The 23,282-nt window shown below is 37.7% G+C and overlaps 2 protein-coding genes and 1 long non-coding RNA gene across 9 annotated transcripts in view; 2 read left to right on the top strand and 1 right to left on the bottom strand.

Annotated features, from left to right (window-relative positions):
• Positions 1–4,564, top strand: part of Serca (ATPase sarcoplasmic/endoplasmic reticulum Ca2+ transporting SERCA) — an 82,649-nt gene extending 78,085 nt beyond the window's left edge. For all 6 annotated transcript variants that reach the window (XR_012991365.1, XR_012991368.1, XR_012991366.1 and 3 more), the window contains exon 14: positions 1,108–4,564. Coding sequence is in view for 1 of the 6 variants with exons in the window: in XM_076306452.1 (XP_076162567.1) it covers positions 1,108–1,136 (29 nt within the window). In the remaining 5 variants the exon portion in view is untranslated. The remainder of the gene's footprint in view (positions 1–1,107) is intronic.
• A 772-nt stretch (positions 4,565–5,336) lies between these two features.
• Positions 5,337–23,282, bottom strand: part of LOC143144232 (actin-binding Rho-activating protein) — a 33,668-nt gene continuing 15,722 nt past the window's right edge. The window contains exons 1-4 of one of the 2 annotated variants that reach the window (XM_076306454.1): positions 11,250–11,445; positions 7,556–7,686; positions 6,615–6,864; positions 5,337–5,717 (exon numbers count right to left, since the gene is read on the bottom strand). In XM_076306454.1, the coding sequence (XP_076162569.1) occupies positions 5,610–5,717; positions 6,615–6,864; positions 7,556–7,686; positions 11,250–11,267 (507 nt within the window). In that variant the 5' untranslated portion in view covers positions 11,268–11,445 and the 3' untranslated portion in view covers positions 5,337–5,609. Of the gene's footprint in view, positions 5,718–6,614; positions 6,865–7,555; positions 7,687–11,249; positions 11,446–23,282 lie in introns of those variants that run through there. The other variant, XM_076306453.1, reaches the window with a different exon arrangement.
• Positions 17,420–21,271, top strand: LOC143144762 (uncharacterized). Its single transcript, XR_012991509.1, has 3 exons — positions 17,420–17,647; positions 18,081–18,132; positions 18,215–21,271. It is a non-coding gene; the product is annotated as an uncharacterized LOC143144762 (long non-coding RNA).

Genomic DNA, 23,282 nt, shown 5'->3' with positions numbered 1-23,282 from the left:
CCAATGGTCGAACCAACGTCACGTGCAGTTATCTAGCGGAAATAAATTAATTTGTTAATCAACGTGCACTTTATCGAAGCCTAGAAGCAACCTCGGTCGACTATACGGGTGACCAATATATTTTTAAACTCGATATAGAAAAAATATACTCGGTTTTCGCTTAATTTCGAGCGAAGAATACTCTCCATTTTGTTTGCACCACGAATTACATCGTAAATACGCAAACACTGAAAGCAAATTACGCGCGAAAAGCATCTCACGTGATGCGTCGATAATAAAAGTTACTTTCGAGTATTCCGATTAAATAACGCGTATATTCTATTCGCAACAGTCGAACTTTCGTTCGGATTAATAAATTATGATTAATTGTCGATCTTAAGCGAGTTATTTCTATTTAATTTTTCAATCTCTGTCGGAGTAAACGTAAATACAAAACAGAGATTACAATCGCAATCATCCGAGCGAAATAGTGGAAGTAAAAACAGTAATATCAAATTAGGAATGATATTAATAAATTTAATAATGACCGAAAAATGGGCATAAAATACCGGTATAACGGTATAAAACATCGAGTATAAATTGTACAGAATTTTGATCTCGTATTTACGTAATCATTATTATCCGTTAAGTTCGTCTATTATTTCTCACCGTTTCTTTTCTTACCTATTAATATAACGTTAAATAGAACAAAAACGATAAGTACAATCTCGCAAACTACTTATTTTCGTTTTTCGAGTACCGATCGAATTATATTGCAAATATTTACTTTCTCTCGTTCAAAATTACAATCTTAATTTTCTATTCATTGTACAACAACGTTTACTCCAAGGACGAATGGAAACGTAAATAAAACCAGCTCGTCGAAGACCGACCGTATTCACCGGTTGCGTCGACAGGCATATCTTTTAGTTATTGTTGGACGATATACCGGATAACACGATATCGCACCACTCTAGCAGACGCTGCAATATTCGCGTCACAGCTACGGAGCTCCACAACGCCGACAATTCGACGGACGCGCGCGTTTCGATGTTTCGGAACGGCCAGGGCTCGTCCTCGGCCATGCCTCCACAACTGACTAACCCAGATTACGTGATATGCTTTCAGTTGCACCGCCAGTGACGCCGCCGAAATAAAGATCGAGACGCGTAGGATGAATCGACACCTGTCCGGACACGAGAAATCGTCAAAGGCACTTAACACCCACCCGCAACAACCCGCAAGCTGATCGATGGGATCGAACGACAGAAAAAGTTACAAAACGCTATCAACGCACACACACGCACACGTACACGTTCACACGTACACTCATCGGAACAGACACACGAATACCGAATTAGTGAAAACGAAAACAAATCAAAAACAAAAAAAAATATATATATATATATATATACCGGGACGCGTCTTTTTTCATCGTACACCGACCGACGCGCGCCTTGAAAGGGTGGTTCAGGAGAATTTTGAGAAAGAGTGGAGGGGTACGGGGAGAGGAGGAGGGGGGATTCGTCATCCGCGGCGGTAGCGAGCGTTAACTTTCGTCTCGCGAGGACGACCGATCCCGCGGAAGGGGGAGCGCCCAGTTACCGCGACAATTTCAAAGGGAGTTTTTCGAGGGGGCGTGGGAGGAGAGGAGAGAGGGGGGGTAGCCAGCGAGAACACGTACCCTCGTAGGGAAACGGCTCGAATCCAGGGAGCACCGAACGATCGCACTAATGGCTGTGTCTGTATTATGTTGCAGTAAACGAGAAACGGTCGTCAACAAGTGGAACTAGGCTTGTTCCCTGTCACTGTGTCCGGTTGGCAACCGTTCTTCCGCAGAGAACGCTTTGTAATATATGTTAGAATACGCAAGCTCAGCTTCGAGAACAGAAACAAAGATCAATCACGGACAAACTCGCGCGAACGCACCGCGTCGGACAATTGCGAGAACGATCTCGCGCGGTCGGCGAACGTGTTGGTCGACGTCGATGCGAAAAGGGGGGATCGTCCACGATCTCCCCCCCTCTCTGACCGCTGATCACACACCGCACCGCCCCCCTCCAACGCTACTTTTGTTTGATAAGCCCGAGCGCACCGTTTACGAGAACTTCCATTTTGTTCCATGGACGTGAGTCGTGTTGTCGACACGAGGATAAGGCATCGGAGTCGAGAGAGCCGAGATCGATACGCGATCCGCGATACGTAGTCGCTACTTTAGGACCACCCGTTAACCAGACGCCTGGAAAACTCTTCTAACGCAACGACCTCTTTCGTTTCTTCATTTTTTTCTCTCTTCCTCGACCTCCCACCGGGTCGAACCAGTCCGCAGAATCCTTCTCTCTGTTCATCGATTAATGAGAGAATAATCAATGAAAGACCTTCGTTCGCTGCCAAACACCGAATCTGTTTCTTTTTATTTTCGTCGTCTCGGACGAGCTCTCTGCACCCTTTCGTTTGCCTTTCTTCTGTTTCTTCCTCAGTTCTGATTTATCTTCTAATCGTGTCTTCTCTCTAACGAGATTAACGGTGTCTTTGATAATCAACCTTCTACGAAGGAATACCCTGTATTTTCTTTCCATTTGTCGGAGATACCCAAGCTGGGCCAGATTCGTCAAAGGTGTAGTTCCTCCGTTCCAGCAGCGAAGACTTCTCGCGAAAACCTTGTAACATCCCGCGAGGATGAGCCATCGTCGCGATATCGGTTCTGATTTTCTGTTCATCCTTGTCGTTGCAACGAAAATCGTCACAGGATTTTTGTCCATCCAACGACCAAGACGTCACGAACTCGCGGAGAACGTAAAACGAAAGCCCCTCTCGGCGAGTCGACGACTATCCAGGACCAACGAAACCGTATACCGGGTAAACCGTGGAACGGTGGTTCACTCTCTTGGTTAATTTTTCGGGCGGTACACTTTAGGACGAATAACAACCGTACCGTATTTCGATCGGTAACTTCCAACGGGGGCTTCTGTGCAGGCGCGCACGATATCGCGACGGAGAAACTGATTCCAAGGGGATTCCCCAGGATGATCGCGGGAGCCTCCAGCGAGCGCCCTCGCCCGCCCTCAACGCGAAACTTACGCCATTGGAGAAACGACGATGTCGATGAAGCTCGCGAGAATTTAACCATTGTACATAAATACGTTACACGCGCGATGTTTAAAGAGAAAAAAAAATTATTATTATATTATATATATATATATATATATATATTAAGAGACATTAAATATATATATATACATACGTATATTTTTTCCCGCGAAGAATCCGCGGCCATTTCGGGACCCGGGCCTCGAGCGAGAAGGATTCGAATCGGCCGAACGACACCGGGTTGCGGTTTTTAATTAATTTATTTTTTTTTCCTTTTTCCTTCTTTTTTTTGTTTCTTCTTTCCTTCTTTCGTTTCACCCTTCGATCGCCGATCGATCTCTCGTAGCAACGCAGAGACGGAATTAGCCATCTCGGGACGATTCTGATTGTTACTTAGGGAGAGATACGACGCTGACGATTGCCTCGAAACCGATCGGAAGACGACCGGGACTACTCTGTCCACTTACTTTCTTCGTTCATTGTGTCCTCGCGTTTTCATCGAGGAGCTCTTTTCCACGACAGCGACGCTCCACGAGATCCACGAGACGACCGATCATCGATTACCGTCTCACGAGTTGCCATCTTCTCGATTATCGGAACCGAGTGTTTGGAAACATTGGGAAACGTACGCGGAGTAAGTGTCCTGAAGTCGCACCGTTCGAAGAAAGCTGAAAGTAGCCGATGATCCCATCGAGTCCATCGACGGTTATAGCCCAACGGATTACTTTTCCAATTGATTTTCCGTTCTCAAATTATTCGCGCGCCCTGTCTCTCTTTCTCTCTCTCTCTTTCTTTCTCTCTCTCTCTCTTTCTCTCTTTGCTCTCTATCTCTCTTTCTTTCTCCGCACTCTTTCTCTCTTTCTATCTGTGTCTTTTTATCGTCGTCACCTCTTACCATTTTCGCCGAAGTAAGATCATTTCGTCTTGTAACTAGAAACTAGAGCCTTACGTTTTAGCGTTTACGAACCCGGCAGCATCGTCAAAGGGGATATTATTCCGCGCGCAACGATCGTCTCACCGAGACGAGATCGCCGATCGTGCGCGATTTTCCTGTCGATTTCTCGCTTACACAGTAAGTTAAGTACACCGTCACGGTCGAACCACCGCGATCCAACGACAAAATCCTCTCACCGGGGAGAAAACGGAGGAGGCACGAGGCGTTCCCTATTTTTTGTATACTCGTGCCGCGGTGAGGTATGACGCCATTTTACTCGATACCTGTCACCCACTTCTCTTTAAACGAAAACAAAAAAAAGTTCGAATATTTGCAGTGCATGTTAATTGTATCGTGGAGTGTAGTTTTTATTCGTTCTTGTATGGAAAATTAACGGCTGCGCGGACGCTCAAATCGTTCTCGCTCGAATCGTCCATATCGGAGTTAAATAACGAGGAACGAATTTCATTATTTTCTTCTGAAACGGCGACAAACCTTGCGTTATTTTTAATGTTGTACGTCAACAGCTCTGTACGAATAAAGGTTTGGAAGTGATGGAACCACGACCTGTACTGATATTCCGCTCTCCAAGACGGTGGAACGCCGAACGACCGAACCAATTGCCCCGATAAACTATTTAATAAAAGAGATAAGAGTATATTTGCGTTTGAGGCTAATTTTACGTCCCAGTACGGATAATAGAGAAGCAACCGGTGTTCCACCGTTCCTATACCTTCCGTGCGCGTTGTTCCTTCGTAAGATTAACGCTTCGATCAGCTGTTCGGAAAACTGGCGGCCATCTTGGTGTATACTGTCGGGAGATATTACAGCCTCGCGAATTTCTCGCGAATGTGAATCGAAACTTTGAACGTTCGAACCGAAGATACCGTTAGAAATTTTATTTCGTCGTGTATTTTTAAAACGTTATTGAACCAAAGTAGTCGCTGATACGAAATACAAAATAATCGTTCGATCTTGTTAAACGCGTATACTTAAATCTGTTTAGGTGAAATAGACAGTTTGGAATGCTACTTAACAGTGCACGCGATAAATATCAGCGAATCGAACCAGAAAACTGGATAAGATAAATTTTTAATCATAATTGCGAATATCGCGATTAACGGTAAGTATACTCTTCTTTATCTCTAAAAAAATATATTATTACGACTTTACAATAATTAGTTACGACGCGACTGCTATAGGACTTGAGAAGATTTACGACGCGCGTTTCCATTTATTCTTTCTCCGATAAGAACACTATGTCCGATCAGGCAATAACTATATCGCGATTAAATCGAGACGCAGCAACACTCCACAGAGAAATTACGAGGAATTTTATAAAAATTTTTTTATTTCTAACGTCCTATAGAATATCACATTTCACGCGTTCCTTTTCTTACATCGATCTAGATTAGTATATTCACCAATTCGCACCCACTCGTTTCACGTATGCATTCTCGGGCTCAAACAGTAATTACAAACTATACGTAATGGTTGTTCGCGTTATTTCTACGGTCGTAATGTAAATAAATACAGGATAACAAAGACGATGCAACGCGTCAACGATCGTTCGAAAAATGGAAGAAAACATAGCTGGAAGTGATTGTTAACTTATTGGTGTTTCCTTCGCCATCTCCTTCAGTCGTTGATTGAATGTCTGCCGGATTTCATTGATGGGTTTCACCAGATATATCGGCACGTCGTCATCTCGCCTCTGCAAGACACGAACGGACAATGAATTTACAAAAATTGGACAATTTTACGAGTAAAATACAAACGACGACAATGAGCGCGTAAAATTTTACAAAGTTCTCAAATTGTACACTTGTAAAGAAAGAAAATGTTCGTTGTTTAAATAATCTGCATGGAATTTGAAATACTTTCGGAGACCGTTCTCCGGATGCAGATCTGTGTTATAAAATTAATTACAAAGAAGTAAAAAAATTTAATTACAGCAAAGTACAAAATAAATTTATAAAAATAACCTATCGGTGGATTTCAGAGATCGTTTCGAGTATACGATGTGTTTGTTCTGGAATTAATGAATAATTCCAAGAACAATGTATCTTAAGCTAGCTTGTATATTTATAGTGGATGAATAACAATTGATCACATCTTACGTCTCTTCTTTTTCTCAAATATTAAAGTATCGACTTTGCTAATTGTACTCTGTTCAAAAGAACCTAGAATTTTCTCAAATCCACTGACAAAGTACAATAGTTTGCTCAATAAGTTTTCACGTCGTTCGATAAGAAATGGAGCCATTAGGTTCGTCGTTTTATTTTTCGAAAGATGGTACTACTGTTTGATAAACGTGTGTGAAGTTTCGTGTAAATCCGTCGACTCGTTCGTATATTTACAGTTGTTCAAAGTTGAAGTGTCATAGTATTTGTTTTACAATGGAAAAAAGGACAAAACTTATCGAACAACCTAGTATACTTTGTAGAGTATCTTGCGTATGATGGAAGGAACGTAAGTTTCGAGTTGAGAATTTTTCATTTTGTCACCGACTGAATAATTACCATGTAACCGAATAAATCATTCGGACCATTCGTAAACTCTTCTCATATTCGAGAATAAATTATCCGATAAAACGAAACGGAATGTTCACCTGGAAAAGGCATTCGCCTTCGAAGTCGACCAGCTTCTGTTTTCTGGCCCTCAGCAAGAGGCCCACGCATTTGTCGCTGATATGTGTGTAAATGTTGAAAAGATCACCGAAAGTGATTGCAATGATCTCAGGTTGGTCCCGACACGGAGTGCCCTCTTGGTAGATAATCTCGCATAGTTCGAGAACTTCTTTAAGAATATGCGCGGTGGCTTTACGACCGCGAATGTCCGTCAGAGAACCAGCTTCCGGTCTAGAATCAACGAGTGCTCGATTAACACGTCATCGACTCGTTTCGTTCCATTTTCTTCTCTCGAATAGAAAATGCTCGTGATACGAATCTTTTCGTTCAAATCGATAATGGTCGTAATAGCTTTTATCGTTGAATCGATCTCACGATTTATTTTCCAGCAATAATACTCATAAATACGTAGAAAAATTAAATGAAAGTGAAAAAAGAAAGTAAAAAATCAGATAGAATTGTCCACAAAAATCAAAATGTTTATATGACCGATGTTTTTTTTTAAATTCGAGTGCACAGCAGTTAACAAGTTGATCTCTTTGTTATTTTAATCCTTCGTACGATGACGTTTTGCGTATGTATTTGGTAAAGGGTCATTTATGGTCCATTACCAATCGATCCACTGTTTCGCGCGAATAGTGCCGAGTATTGTTGCTTTAAATGATTATTGATGGTTGTATAGGGTATGTGTATAAAATATACAATGAATTCTTCGGAAAACTAATTGTACAGAAAAATATGAAACGAATAGAAAGTTTAACGTAACATCAACGATCCGACGTAGAAGTAACCTCTATAATCGTGAATAAATATTGAGAATTGTATTTTTCGCTATTTGATATTAACAAGATGCTTTTACCAATATTTTAGTCTCCATCTTAATTCGACTCTCAATTTAATGAAATCTTTCGAGAATATTTACCTGCCGTACTCATCCTTCGAGAATTTCCGCTTCTCGAGGTTCAATCCGGACGTGAACGGATTTTTATTTTGCTTGTCTTTGTGCTTGTTCGCGTATTGGTCGAACATCGCCACTTTGTCGCTAAGAGATTCCTAGAACACAAAAGAACGCATCGTGATTGTTACCTTATTATTATATCTATGAAATATATTTAAATATTATTTCCAAATTGATATAATTTCTTCAGTTCACTCGACAACTGTCATCCCTCAGCGATGGAGGATTCCAATTGTTCCTTTCACGCGAACGGAGAAGATTGACGATAAAAAGCATGCAATACATAAGAAATTTTATTTAAAAAATATAATTATCCGCAATTATAATCATTCATATGAGATAACGAGAACCCATATCAGATACGAATCGTAAGAAATCACATGTACGGTGTAAGCCAAATTTAAAAAAACAAATTGAACAATGCTTTCGAAAGTAAACGATAAAATTCACATATTTCTAAGATCGCAAAAACGCGCACTCGATCGAAGAAGATTCGATCGTTCACCACTTCTCGAGAGAAGAAAAATAAACGAGTCGAATAACTAACGCGTTGTATCGACGACACTTTCAGGTAATTGAAAATAATTTTTTACGTTGCAAAAAAGAAACGAAGTAGTACTCGTGTGCGAAAGAAACGTTCAATAGCCAAGGAAATACTGGTATCGCATTGTCAGGGTTAACGGTAAGGCTTCTAATCCTCAAACCTGACAGTCTGGTCGAAAAGTTTGCTTCAAACGTGCATTCACTGCACGTAACTGCATAAACGGCACGAAAATAATATTCTCTTTAATACATTTGTCGAAAGAATTAGGTAATGACGTTCCTACATCATTTTAATAAATGATCCAAGTTTCACCGGTCCGAATCAACTTTTCGAATATTCTGGTTCGAAGATTAAAACACTTTTTGAAAGTGTCATCTTTCCTAAGTAAAGTATCGTCTGTGTCGAAATGCGGAAAATTGACCATTTGGCAGCCGAAGCAGTAATGTAGAAAGACGAACGACGACTTGAAAAGTTTAAATGTATTTTTCTTTATTTGTGTAAGTGAGTATAATTGAATCTCAACTGAATCTCAAGAAGCTTTCTGGAAACTTTACTTTCCGAGAAAAACAATGAAATTGTCCCTTTTTTCAATGAAAAACGACATAATTTTCTCCGATTGTCTCTAATTTCTTTTCCACGAATTTGGTTAGAAAGTTTATCGAATTAATCAACCTCGAGAAAACCTCGTAATCGTTAGAACTCGGTTTCAAATCAATGGAACTTTCTAAAAATGGTCCTTCGATCAAGCGTGTACGGTGTAATTTTGAATATACCGAGAACGGAACTGAAGAAAAATTATTATACTCTTCGAGATACAAGTAATCATTATCCAAAGGGAAAGTTCTCGACTCGCGTTTATTTCCTTGGAATTAATTCCCAAAAAAGTCTTTACTTTTCAGCAATTCGACTGGCCAGTCTTCTTCTTCGAGATACGATTTTCACGTCAGTGTCACGGTGCACCTAATCAGCACGGAATGTTGGAGGAAAGCCAGCCTGGACCATTTAACCGGTCCTGACCATAAAAGACAAGTAGATGGCATACTGACAAATTTTCACCGCCGTCACTGCCATCACGTTCATACGAACGACGCGTGATCCATGTTAGAGAACCTCCTTTCGAGGGATGATCAAAGTTACGTAGAAACATTCCTTCCCGACAATTTCGCGAAAACTGTGAAAATGTAGCCTTTCCAATTTTTCAAGAACCGTGGAATATGTAATTAGTGCCCAACACGCTCAAAGTTACACCGACAGCTTCGTGAGAACTGTGAAAATGTGGCTTCTCCAATTTTTCAAGAACCGTAGAATAATCAATTAGCGCGCAACCAATAAGCACACATACAAAGTGCTTATCCGGACGAAAATTTAACTATTCGAATCAGGTGATCGGTATTTCGAAAGTTATTTCTACTTCTTGAACTATAGACACATGCAACGAAAATTCCACGTTCGAGCGCGTGGTATTGTTAACATTCCTGATATTTGATTCATTGTTCGAACACGTGGACCTGTTATCGTACTTTGATGCATACACGGTGTCCCGAAAGTGTCCAATACGACCAAAATTTTATGAACGCATACCTTACGAATAACGTCGTTAATGCAAAAAGAAATTGTCACATACGTATTTGAATCGTCTATACGCTGTATAATGTATAAAAATATCTGTCGAAATTGATTCAAATGTGGTGTTTTTTTTCCTATTAGTAACATTATTTGACAGGTATGCATTCTTAATATTTTCCTCGCATTTTTTTTACTTTTATTTTCGTCTCACTCTTATGATTCTTAACTGCATTATTCATGCATTATTCGTGCATTATTCATGCATTATTTGTGTTTTCTAAATAAAAACTAGACACTTGTCTATATGACCAGATTTATAGTGGAAAGCTTTTTCTCTCGTTCCGTAAAGTAGTCGTTTACTCTAATAAGCATTGTACAAATTGTTAAATTACAAAATCATTCATTTTAATTCTGCTCGACACAAAATGGCTTGTACGGACAAATACAAGCTGGTTTACGTCCAAAAATTCTACGTCGATCATATATATACCGAGTGGATTAGAAATGCAAATAATGATATCGGTTTCTTTGTTAAACTATAACGAGACCTGTTGCAATTGAATGAATCAGCTTGAGATTGTGCGAAGCGAGGGTAACGACGATATCTGTATGAAAAACGAATCTTTGCGAATTTTTTACGAACTCTTGTAAAACATTCACTATCACCGATCAAAATTGTTTATAAGTCGAAAAAGAAATATTCCACGATCGTAAAGTCTGTTTTCATCGTCGAAAGGTGTAGAGATAATTGCAACTTTGGATCACTTGTTTCTCAGACAGTATGAATATTCCAAAGGTAGGTTCGATATAGTAAACTGTAAGGGTGGTTCAGTATTCGTATCACTGTGTCATTTGTCCCATCACCTCGAATTCCAACATTTCGGTGTTACATGTTAAATAATACTTCATCAAGCTAAGCAGTTCGTTATACGCAATGACTCGATTTTCTTGCTGTGGTGTTCATAAAATTTTTAATGGAACGTTCATAATTAAATTATATTTCCCTACCAGTAAATTTAACAAATCGTAAAACAAGTGAGATTTTACTAATAAAACCGCTGGTGTTGCAATTAGTTCTCTGAATCTTTAAAATTGTACAAATATTCCACTGGTTCTACAATTCATCCGTTATATCTTTAAAATACCATAAACATTCCCCCACTTCTGTAATTTATCCGGCGAGTCTTTAAAATTCTACAAGTATTACAAGAAATAATTCTGAAGCTCCTTTTCGCGCTAGAATAAAATACAAAAAAAGAAAGAAAAAATTGAAAACGCGACAAGTATCCCGGATGATATCGATCGTACAAAGTTGTTAAAGTTTGTTTCGGTATGATTAGAGAGCGCGCGATGAAAAAACTAAAAATCCCAACCGATCTAGCGATTCAATCGCTCAAGAGATCCAACATCAACATGCGTCGATGTATAGTTACGTGGCGTAAGAATATGTTAACCAGACGAACCAGTCAAGTTCATTGTCAAGCATGCTTTCTTTGTAGGAAAAGAAGACGCTAAGCGAATCATGGTACGGTGTTCAGAAATACTCACGAGCATGGTCGATGACATTCTTTCACTGTGTATCGTTTACAAAAAAGAAGTAAAAGCGACGACGATAGTGAGAAACTATGCTATTAATACTGTACGGTACGAAGGAATCGCGAGAAAAATCGTCGAAACGCGTCGGAGAATCGCGCTTATCGCGTTATCAACCGTTTCGAGAATATCTCGTCGAGTCCCGTCAGTGAATACGGCGTCGCGACGCCGCGCGTCTTTTTATAAGACGGTGTAACGACGTCAAAAAGCTCCCACCAAGAATTTCCGGAGGGCAGGCTCGCCACCGGCCGAAATATTTGCCGTTTTCACGAGCCAATTCCGCGCGAAATTCACAGCTTTTGATTGGTTGCCAGCAACGGGTTCCGTGGACCGGAAGTGATGAATCTTCGATTCCGTGTCCTCATCGAGTCTTCGCCACTGACGAATTTCATTCACCAATCTCGACGAATCCACTTCCCGCTGAACGCTTCTATGCAGTACGTGTTTACTTCTGTTTACATTCGAAGATACGAAACACGTTGTTGTCACTTTCTCGTTAACGAATCTTTTTTTCAACCCTCACCCGTGATGCAGTTTCATCGATCGTACTTTACGTTTATCGATATCGATAGCGGGGATTCGTATAAAAATAGTTGAGTTTTACTTTCTGATCGTTCTCCACCGACTTGGACCAAACTTTTCGTTTGGAAAAATATCGAGAGTACTTTTACAGGGAGAAACTTTTGCTTCGAAATGTGTTTCGAAAACCGTTCTCGTGGAATAAATATTTTAGAGCCCTTGTGTTTACAAGTTCTATGGGAATCGTTACTTGGGAAGTTTTATTAAAGAACAGTTTTGCCGAGAAAATAAAATTCCAAATTTATAGTACACCGTAGGTAATAGTTTTCTTTAACGAAAGAAAATTGAATTATACAGATATTCTTTCGTTATTTCGAACGAGATATATGAAATAATAAGAAACTGATAGTTTCTTGCCAAAAGTGATCCTATTGGAAATAAGAAGAATCAATTTTCAAACAACTGGGAATTATTTTGCTATCGACGATGAAAATAGTTGGTCGCATAAGTACTTTTATACTTATTTCTTACAAATTTTATTCGAACTAGAACTTTTATTTGTCCGTTCTTGTTGGAATTTATAATGTGAGAACTTTTAATAAGTTCCGCTTTAACTGTCTCAACGAAACCAATTGAAAAAGTTCCATAATTGTTTCCATCTCTGCTACGAACGCGTTATACTTTTAAAAATTCGCATACTGTGACGTCAAACAAATTTGCATACATCTATTTAACCTTTAATTAACTGCGGTAATGTATTAAACAGGGTGAGTTATTTAACACAGTATCGGTTGAAATTACTTGTGAATTATTTGTTGTATTAAAAAATGTTTCAAACGAAAATTGTTTGGTATCGATTTGGTAATTATTGACTTTGTTGTTTTGCTTTTTAATCGAGATAAACACAGAAATTGTGTACCAAGAAGATAAGCTTGTAAGAATTTCTCGTGCACAAAAGTTCTATCATTTTTCATCGAAGAATAGCTTGGGAATTATTACTTTTTTATCCCATGTATCTTAATAAATGATTACTCGACATTCGGTACTTTTTCCACTCGCATGGTTAAACATTACACATTACGATTCACATGAAAAACGAAAAAGTGAATACTATCGTATTCTACATTTCGCTCAATATCGAATGATTTTTATTTAGGACATTCTTTTGTACAACATATAGTTTACAAGTAAATTCACGCGATACAATTAAATAACTCATCGTGTATATAGTACACTGGCATAAGATTTAATTACCATACGTACAATATCGATATAAATAATAAGGAATATATTCGATATTGATGCAAGTAGTCATATATTTGATTCCAAGAGTAATTCCGTGCTCCAAAATCATACAAGCAATTAAGAATCAATACTGTATTCGAAGCAAAGTAAATTAAGTATTTACTCTGTTATATGGCTGTTTGTATTCACAGCGAAGAGTCAACAAAGTGTTAATAAAACGATAGGAACAATTTTTGTAAAGTATTATACAACATACCTATGATATCTGTATGAATATTTTCCTATCGCTAATCGCTGATAGCTTTATATCTTAGCTGCCATTTTGTCATTCAATATCTCTCGAACCTATACATATATTTATTACTTCGTACGTATAATTACACACATCAAATTCACTCCGTTCAAGGTACCATTTTTTACATTTTTTTTTCCCTTCGTTTATCTATTTTATAAATTCCACCGAAATTTAATGCGTAATATTCTTCGATATCTACCTCTATATTTAAAATTATTTACTCTCTGGAAACAATGGGAAATTTTGGTTAATCCTCGTATACCATATATGTACGAGAAAATTCTGGTTCGAGTTATGGTAGGTCCTATTTGTTCAGCATGGTTTAATCATCTACTCAGACACAGTACGGGATAAAATTACTCAATTGAATCTGACTCAAAATGAATCTTTAAGTTTTAGTAACTTTATTGACAAACTACCCGAGAAACATAATTTACTGCTTTTCATTATCATACAAGGGGTGTATGTTTCGAATAATATAATTTGTTGTAATTTGTAATATAAGTTTGATGTATAAGTAAAACAACAGCAAACTCAGACCAGAGATGGTTAAATTTTTATTCGAACAATGGACAATATATGAAAACACCAAACAGCGATTACTTCTCTACATTTACTAAATAGACACTACGTAACATTTTTTAATTCAGATTAGAATTTTCGGACCACAAATTACTAATAAGATGTTGCTCGTCTTTTATTCGGTGTTAGAAATATTTATCCAGAAAATGACACAAACGCTACAGTACGCGTGTGATTTTCCAATAAATTTTCATCGAAAGGCAGCTTCGTATAAAAAAATCTATTCCACGGTTGTGACTAGTTCGCGAACGAGTAATCATCTATCGTGCATGCACCTCGAATTACACCGCATTGTGTATTTACATCTCATTGATCGCGAATAAAGTAACGCAAAAATGTACAATGCTTACGAATGGAAATGCAAACTTCGAAATTAGAAATGTTTATTTTTCTTATGTTTCCAATACGGATTAGGTTAGATATTATTTCCTCGGTCGTGAAATATCGAGTTTCGAGGAAACCCGCGAAAAAAGAAAATACGCAAGCGCACACGATCTTCGTTCGAACCGATACAAGGGAACCTTCGCTCGCATTCCCGGCTAATTTTAAATACCGACATATTTCGATAAAATTCCAACCGTTGCACATGGCCATAATTACGACCCGTTTCAACTATTACAGGAAACCTGACTTATCCTTCGCGCGACGAATGTTAAATGAACTAAATTTAACATTTTGAGAACGCAACAGCTCTCGAGAGAGCGATTGATACCGAACGAATTCGTTCGATAAAAAAATGAAAATGTTTTTATCGTCACGAGCGTAAATACCTCGTGCACAATTCTTACCTTGGGCGAACGTGTCGCAAACGAGATACACGTTTAAACAATCTCCCTCTATGATAAAAAAAAAAGAAACATCCTATATATAAATAATTAAACGATGGGTCGTGTCGTACGATAAGTTACGAAAAATAAAAATATCATTTCGGTGCATGGTGCAATTCGAGCAATACAGTGTCTCGAATGCACTGAAATACCTGGATAGAAATTGAAAATTTTAGATCGAGGATAAATAAACTTTACGATCTTATTAATCGCGAGGGAACGTGGATGTATGAATTTTGAAACGGTTTAATTATTATTTTTTTTTTTTTTTTTTTAATTTCCAAAGATGCACCTTTTGCTTCGGGGCGTTAACGTGAAAATTCTCTCCGTGAACGTGTTTCTCGAGGATCAACGAACTCCAACGTTCTTCCATGAATCGATGGATCGAGATTCCATAGTACTCGAGGCGAAATCGGTGGAACGCTCGTCCCTTGATTTATGCGTACCTTAATACGCGTTCACCGGTCCAATCCAGCTCGTATATCGCCACTTTGTCAGTGACAAACCGTTCCTGGTCGGAAGTTAATTTAGGATGATCAGAACACGGCAACGCGATCCCCTCGTTAAACGAAGTTACCGTTACTTGTTCCGGTGTCTTTTTGGCAACGAGGCGTCTGCTAGAGGATTTCCTAAACTGTCATGCGGCGGTCACGCGGGACCCAACCAATTTAGAAAACGCCGTTCCGGAATAATTGGAGCGGGAACGACATATCGGCGCTGCTTCAATCTCGCAGGAGAAATAAACGAGCATCCTCTCTAATATCACCTAAAATAGTCGATGTGGGCTAGGTCCGTCATGGCGGCGAGGTGACTTCATTTAATGACTCATTTACTCGCCGAATTAACCTGAAATTATTTTCGATTGAAAATATCCTACGAATGCAAAAATTACTTTTACGCTTCCCAATGCGAGACGAATATTGTTCTATTTCGTGGAATAGAAATATACCGCTCCCTATTATTGCTACTTATTAAATTTCTACAGCCCGAGCAGTGTATCAGTTCCCAGTCACATCGGTCCGCGAACGAAACTCGGACGGGGAGATATCTCGGTTATTAAGAATTCTGTCGGAAATTTTTGTAGAAGAAAAAAGTTTCTAAATTTAATTTCTGATAACTTTTGTTTTATACGTTATTACTGTAAAAGTAACGGTAAATAAGATATCGTATGTTTAATGATCGATGCCCCAAAACTCTTCGACAAGTATTTAGCTACGGTCGGTAACTTAGATTTACATTACAGTTACTTCCCTTACGTTTTCAAGTTATTTATTTATTCGATGATTAATTAATCCAGCCCAATTTTGTACAAAATATATAAACAAAAAAAGAATAATAGGACGTAACGAAAGCCGTATATTATAATATCTTGATATTAGAATGCTCTTTTGGAAGAATGTTTCCCGTTTGTTGTATAATGGACTCTGTGCACTTTGCAGGAGGTAACGAATCGTTGATGCAACGTGAGAATTCAAGTGAAAAGTACACATTTCGATCGAATGCGTTAATGTTTAAAGAAGTTACGTTCGTATCGATCGAGAGTACGACGTTTCACACGCAACGGTCAAACAATTCGTGAAATCTATATTTACATAAATAAAAAGCAATTTTCTCTAACTCTTACCGTACGAGAGAACAATTGAAGTAATTGCGATGCACCAACTTGGATCGTAACCAACTTGGTTCATAAAAAAGAACCTGGCTTAAAATCTCAGCTACTGTAGAGAGAAAGGTAGGTCAGTTCCATGTTACTAGGAACGTGGCAGCACGAGTAAAAGGTACGGAAACAGAATCGAATCGTTCCTTCTATTAACTACTGATTCTATGCGTCAGTATACTAATCTAGTAATTACTCGTTTCCCTCTACGATACCCAACATCGCGCAATTCTTTTCAGAAGTGGAAGTTTCGGGGCACCGGCTACCGAATGCACCGTAACTCCCTTAACGTTGCTTCTATGGCAAAAATCCAAATAATATAAATTATTGGAAATTAAATTTAGAAACTTTCTCGTAATGCACAATTGTTCGATAGAACTCACGTTAACCGAGTTATCTCTCTCTACTTTCTTGACTCCCTCCAAAAACGTACGACGAAAGAATATTTACATTCGGAGAATACTTCCTATCGTCGAACAACGTCGAGGTGATACATCCAGCCGTCGAACGAACTAACGTAACGTTTAATTCGTTTGCAATTACTATAGCTCGGAATTCTCGGCCGCATTCCTCGACAGAGCCGTGTAGCCAGACGATCCGCGTCTTCGCGTCTTCGCGTTCCTCGAAATGAATCACCCCCGATGATACTTGAACGCGTCCCACGTATCGAGGACCCCGTTGAAAAACAGAGAATACTGACGCATCGTAGATAAATTTACTGCAACGTCCTCCTCCGTTCGACGCAGCGAGTACGCAGCGGTGGAATGTGCGCGTTTACTATTATAGTCGAGGGCAACGCGGCTCTGACGTAGTCGTTCATTGATAGCTGCGCATCGGGACGACGCAAAAACGCGTCTAATTCCGCGTTTCCGTTCACTGGTTGGCGGGGGATGCTCCTTTTACGGTGTCAGGCCCGGTGCGAGCGAGTCCGCTTGAAAGGCGTTTGAAATTCCGCGCCGAAACGAAGAAAATGGCGCCCACCGATACACCGTACGTACGCGCCAACGCGTCGACGCGTTGGTTAGGGACGACTGTTCCTTTATTTATTTGCTCTAAAATTTTCATCAGCTTGCGAAGAGGTTATCCGTATCTTGAAATAAGTCTACACCGTCGAGTAGTATCGTGGAATTCGTTGCTTGGAAATTGATCGATGTAGCAGGTTATGTGTCCTTGAGTTTTCAACCGCTCGGATTGTTTCGAGGTTCGTTCAGTCTTCTTGGGCAAACAGGTGTGTACGAGTGAGTTAGAGATGGATGATAAGGTGTATCTTGGCAAAGAGCTTTACGCGAATCGATCCGTGTAGCGTAGTTGTAAGGATTACGTAAGAGAGGGACACTGTGTACCGGTATACGTAATCGGACTTTTTAAATCGAGCGTGTATTCGTTGACGACTTGTTTAGATAATCATCGGAATTAAGTTACCGCTCTGTTCCAACTTTGTGAAAATATGCGACGCGTTTGGCGTACCGATTATTTCGTGATCAATGACACTCGCTATATTTTTATGGTCGTGAACTCGATGTTCGATGCGCTACGGATTATTACGGGATTTAATTAATCGCCCGAGGGCTTAATCGCAGCTCAATTTATCGAACCTTTATCGAACAATTTATTGATCCTTTATCAAATGTCATAAAAACTTAACTGCACGCTCTTTACAGCTTATGGGTTGGAAAATGTGGAAGATATTTGTCGTATCGCTTTGTATTAATTGTAAATATACAGGAGAAAAATAGGAGTTCATTGTTTTTAATAATTGTCGTGTTTCGCGTGTTATCTTTCGGATTAATTTTAGAGAGATGTATGCACTGTCCAACGGATGCCTACGAAGTTTCGAAATGGGAATTGACTAGCGAGGGACTTAACTACGAACAATGTCGAGTGATTGTTTAAGACGATCGATGAAGTATCATACTCTAAACCTAACCTCAAACATTTTGTTCTTATTCGGAAATATTTACACGCGATACATTATGTTTGTTGCATGATTCTTGAAGACGATTGAAGCAGTACCTGACTTTGAACATAACCTCGAACAATGAGTTGTCGCTAATATTTACACGCAACCAACATCGTTTCGAGTAATACTTTAAAAAGTACCCGATCCTTAAACCTAACCTTAAAAAATGGATTGTCGTTCAAAAATATTTATACATAATTTAACATCGTGTCGAGTGATTCTTTAAGACAATCAAAGTATCTGATCCTTAAACCTAGCCTCGAAGAATTGATTATCACTCACAAATATATACATCTACGCATTTCCACGTCGTATCGCGCGATTCTTTAAAACGATCGAGGAAATACCTAATCCTAACCTAACCTCGAACAATGGTTCATCGTTCAGAAATATGTTACGCGATTCTTTACGACGATCGAGGAAGCAGTGAAACCGGGTCGTGTGGTTTAACGCGAGAAATGTATTTCAAGCTGCCCCAGGAATTTGTTATCAAAATACTAGTTGCGTCGACATAGTAAAAATATCTATTACTACGTCAAAGAATTTTTGGAACGAACGTTGCGAGGGACTATGCACTTTGGACTCGTCCGTCACAGTTAAATCGCAGAAAATTACGCGAGCTTTCGCGCATGCCTCGTAACGCTCGAATGAATACGAGATGAATGAATAGATCACTATGAATAGATTATTTCGTTTTTAAATTCCTTGCCCCTTACACGCCGATACTTGTCTATAAATAGTACAAGTATTGTAATAAATTACTCTCGATAAAAAAGTTTTTAACAAGTTCCAATTGAGATTGAATAATACGGTATGTCTGATCCTTGACGGACACTTTCACTTGGAATTCAGACGGGCTGAGTACTTGTATCCACACAAAGAAGAAGCAGAGCTATACACTGTGCATTAGAGTAGCTCAAAATTTAAACCGAGAGAAACTCGAGTTTTCTTCTTACTTTTTCCATTTTTCTTCTGGAAGAAATTAGGAAAGAAATTAGTGTAAGTTTTATTCTCGTTAGATCTAAAAATTTTTCTTCTCGTAAGAAAAAGTGGAATTGTATTTTGCAAGTGCATTGTTAACACTTAGGTACGGAAAAAGTGAGATTATAGAAAAATTGATAATAGAGGTAATGATGAAGAAAATAAGAATTTTCTTTGGTAAGAAAAATCTTTTCTTAAATCGTAACCTTAATAAATTCAAAATAAAATCAAATATATCGCGACATTGAATATTATAAATTAGCATATATTGGATTCTGTAAATTATAAAACTTTCTTCTCATAGAATAAGTAATAACATTTATTTATGCTAAAGAGACCGAAGCTCCCTCTACTCTAAGTTTCTCTTCAAAATTCTCTATTCTTCTAATTTTTTCTATGAAATAATACGATAGAATAACAGCAATGGTTGACGGAAACGTAATTTAGATAATAATATTCTGTTTCAATTTTTCAACCCTCGTTTGGGCCCTTCTCGATAAAAATATTATACTTAAATATAAAAGAAATGTCCATAAATATTGGTGTTCGTAACGTTTCGATTCAAATACTATTCTTAAAATTATGTTCTTATTAATCGTCACTATTTTTTATCGATGTTCAGTAAGACGGCCAACTTTTATACGAATAATTTCTCACGATACTATAAAACATGACCAAACGCTACAAAATTCAGCAGCCGGAAAAATTGACCGAATACAAGGCATGTTATACCCCTTACTTCGTTGAAGATAAAAAACAATGGTAGGAGAAAACGTTGAGTGGTTCAAGAAGATCAATTTTTCCATAATCTCACTTTTTTCGTACCTAAGTGTTAACAATGCACTTGCAAAATACAATTCCACTTCTTTTTAAAAAGAATCCTACCTTTTTTGAACGAATAAATTTTCTTCGTTATTCCACGTATAAAAGTATCGAGAAAAGGTATTTTAAGGAAAAATACTTCGCAAGATATTTCAAGTTTCTTAGTAAAATACGCGCTTCGTTCAAAATTCTCAAGAATTCCACCATTCTCGTAACAAACATTTTCCAAACCATTTATTTACGTTCTTTAATGTACAATATTTTCCAAGATATTTTTCGAACACCTTCGCCTAAAAATTTTATACAAATTTTGATTACACAATGTAAATTACTGAAATCATTTTACTTTACTTTTACGTATATTCAGGAAAATACATTCGACATTAGCAAACTTCCAATAAAATATTTAGTCGTTTATGTTTTAAATAACGAGGAACGTATTTGAATCGTTGGAAAAATATATTTAAAATCGCCAATGAATATGTGGAGCATTCTATGAGACGAACGAAACGGTATTCAATCAAAAAAAGAATAAACAAAATTGATCGCTAGAGTGTCAAAATTGGTAACAGTGGATACATCTAGCACACGGAGAATATGTAGACGAAAAAAATATCTAATTATTATTAACGATGTTACTAAGATTACGTAAAAATGATTACACTAATTTTTTTATTCTACACATAGGTAACAGTGTAACATATAAAAGGAGATTGTTTTCCATTGCGAATACTTCAACGATTTCCATAATATAATACTTGATATTGTGAAATTTTAATACGGATTAAAACTTTTCAATGGCGGTGTATATAAAGAGAATTTTTCAAATCATTTTTTAAAAAATTAATTCATTGCAAATATTTCAACCACTTTCATAGTATAATATTTTCAGATATCGTGAAATTTCAATAGAAATTTTATAACTTTTCAGTGACGGTGTACCTGAATTGTTCAAATCGTTCTTTAAAAAATGCAATTGCACTTTAATCGCGTCACAATCTTGTTCTATACCGATTAACTTTTTCCCCTATTCGTACCAACTACCTGTATCGTGCGATGCATTCGGTATAACGAGAAATTAAACGACGATACGAGCCAAAATCATTTCCCGGGTACTTCCATTGTTATTACAAAGTTTCTAAAATTAATTCATTGTGAATACTTCAACAACTTCCATAGTATAATATTTTCAGATATCGTGAAATTTCAATAGAAATTTTATAAGTTTTCAGTGACGGTGTACCTGAATTGTTCAAATCGTTCTTTAAAAAATGCAATTGCACTTTAATCGCGTCACAATCTTGTTCTATACCGTTTAACTTTTTCCCCTATTCGTACCAACTACCTGTATCGTGGGATGCATTCGGTATAACGAGAAATTAAACGACGATACGAGCCAAAATCATTTCCCCGGTGCTTCCATCGTTTATTACAAAGTTTCTAAAATTAATTCAAAGGAATTTGACCGTGGAACCGCGATTTTATCGAAATTTTCGTCAACGACCTTCGGGTAGCAATGCTCCGGGACGTTCTTTCGTTCCCCCGGGCCGATGTCACGAAGAAAGGAAAAGAAACCACGAACGAATGCAACAAAACAGTCCGGAATGCCGGTATGAAGCTAACGTAACCCGTCAGATCAGGGCCCGAGCACGTGCGAGATATAAATAATTCCAGGAGCCACGGGCTCAAGCTCGCGCGATGTTCCGTTTCGTCTGAATGAAGCCGACGCGCGTCCTTGTAAACATTCGAGTGATACGAATAAATTTCGCGCCAGGAATCGCCGAAAATTCGAGACAACAAATTCTCCTCAATCTAGATCGTCCCCGCCCGTTTCTTCCATAGAAAGAATAACGTCGTTATCGTTTATTAATCTTCAAATTCGCGAGGTTGCCCAACTGCGACATATTTATTCTTTGTTTGGGTACGTGGACGTTATTAGGTATTGGCAAAGTATTTTTCAAGCTGTCGTTTCAATAATATATTATTATCTATAATTTATATCTATTTCTGTAATGTATTTTTCTCGATTTCTATTTATCGACCAATATCTATTTATTTTGACGGGTAAAATAATTCTTTCTGTTTTATTTACAACTTTTGGAAAAAACTTTGGTTCAGAAGGGTTAACATTACGAATAGATGATTTTTGGAATACGATGTACGATAAAAACACCGTTTTGGGAAACATTTGAATACTTTAGCACGGAGAATGTTCTCTTCTTTGGGCAATCAAAGTAACAATATGTGTTTATTTAATTACCTACGTATCTATATTTTCGACGAACGATAAAACACTGTGTTTTTGGAAAAATTGTAATTCAATTCATTAATTTCGAAAGGAATGTTCGTTTTAGCGAATCAGAAAGTAAAGGTACGGTTATTCGCTAAAATTCTATTCTTTACCTTATTTAATTTTTGTATTTTTATTTACAAGAAATATTAAATTATAATATTTTGTATTCTGAGGGGAATACATTTACACGGTCATTCCTCTTGGCACTTATTTAATAACTAATTAGAACGAAACGTTATTTTTCGAGAAACAAAATGTTACGAAAATTTTCAAAAGCAAAATTTATGATTTATAGAACGATCAAAGATAGCTAAAAGTAATTGAAAAATTTATTTAAAAAATTCTCACCCTGACCTCCTCGATTCTAACATGATTTTTTGGAGTGTGAAAAATATTCCACGCATATCTCGAATTGTTCGAGATTCGATGAATATAATTGATTAACAAAAATTGCAGTGTATACGTAAATTTTAATAATTACAAAGAATATTTATCGACTTATTTCCAATTCACTTAAATGTGTAAAACTAACTCGTTTCATATTACAAATTAAAATTTTGTCCGTAGAATAAATGCGATTGTTTTATATTAAACGCGACACGTTTCACGATGGAAATATTATTTTAAATGCTTTTAGCTGCAACGTTTCTCATATGATCTGCAAGTTGCATCAGTGCCAAACTATTTGCAATGCTTTTTGACAGATGTCGGTAATTGTCACGAAACACGCTTAAGCACAGATTCATCTTCAAAATATAATACGATTCAAAAGAATTAATTATTTGTTCTACACGTGGAATTTAACGT

This window comes from Ptiloglossa arizonensis, chromosome 3 (assembly GCF_051014685.1).
Source record: "Ptiloglossa arizonensis isolate GNS036 chromosome 3, iyPtiAriz1_principal, whole genome shotgun sequence".
NCBI classification, from domain to species: domain Eukaryota; kingdom Metazoa; phylum Arthropoda; class Insecta; order Hymenoptera; family Colletidae; genus Ptiloglossa; species Ptiloglossa arizonensis.
Note: the sequence above shows the minus strand (reverse complement) of the source record. Positions and strands in the feature narration are given on the sequence as shown.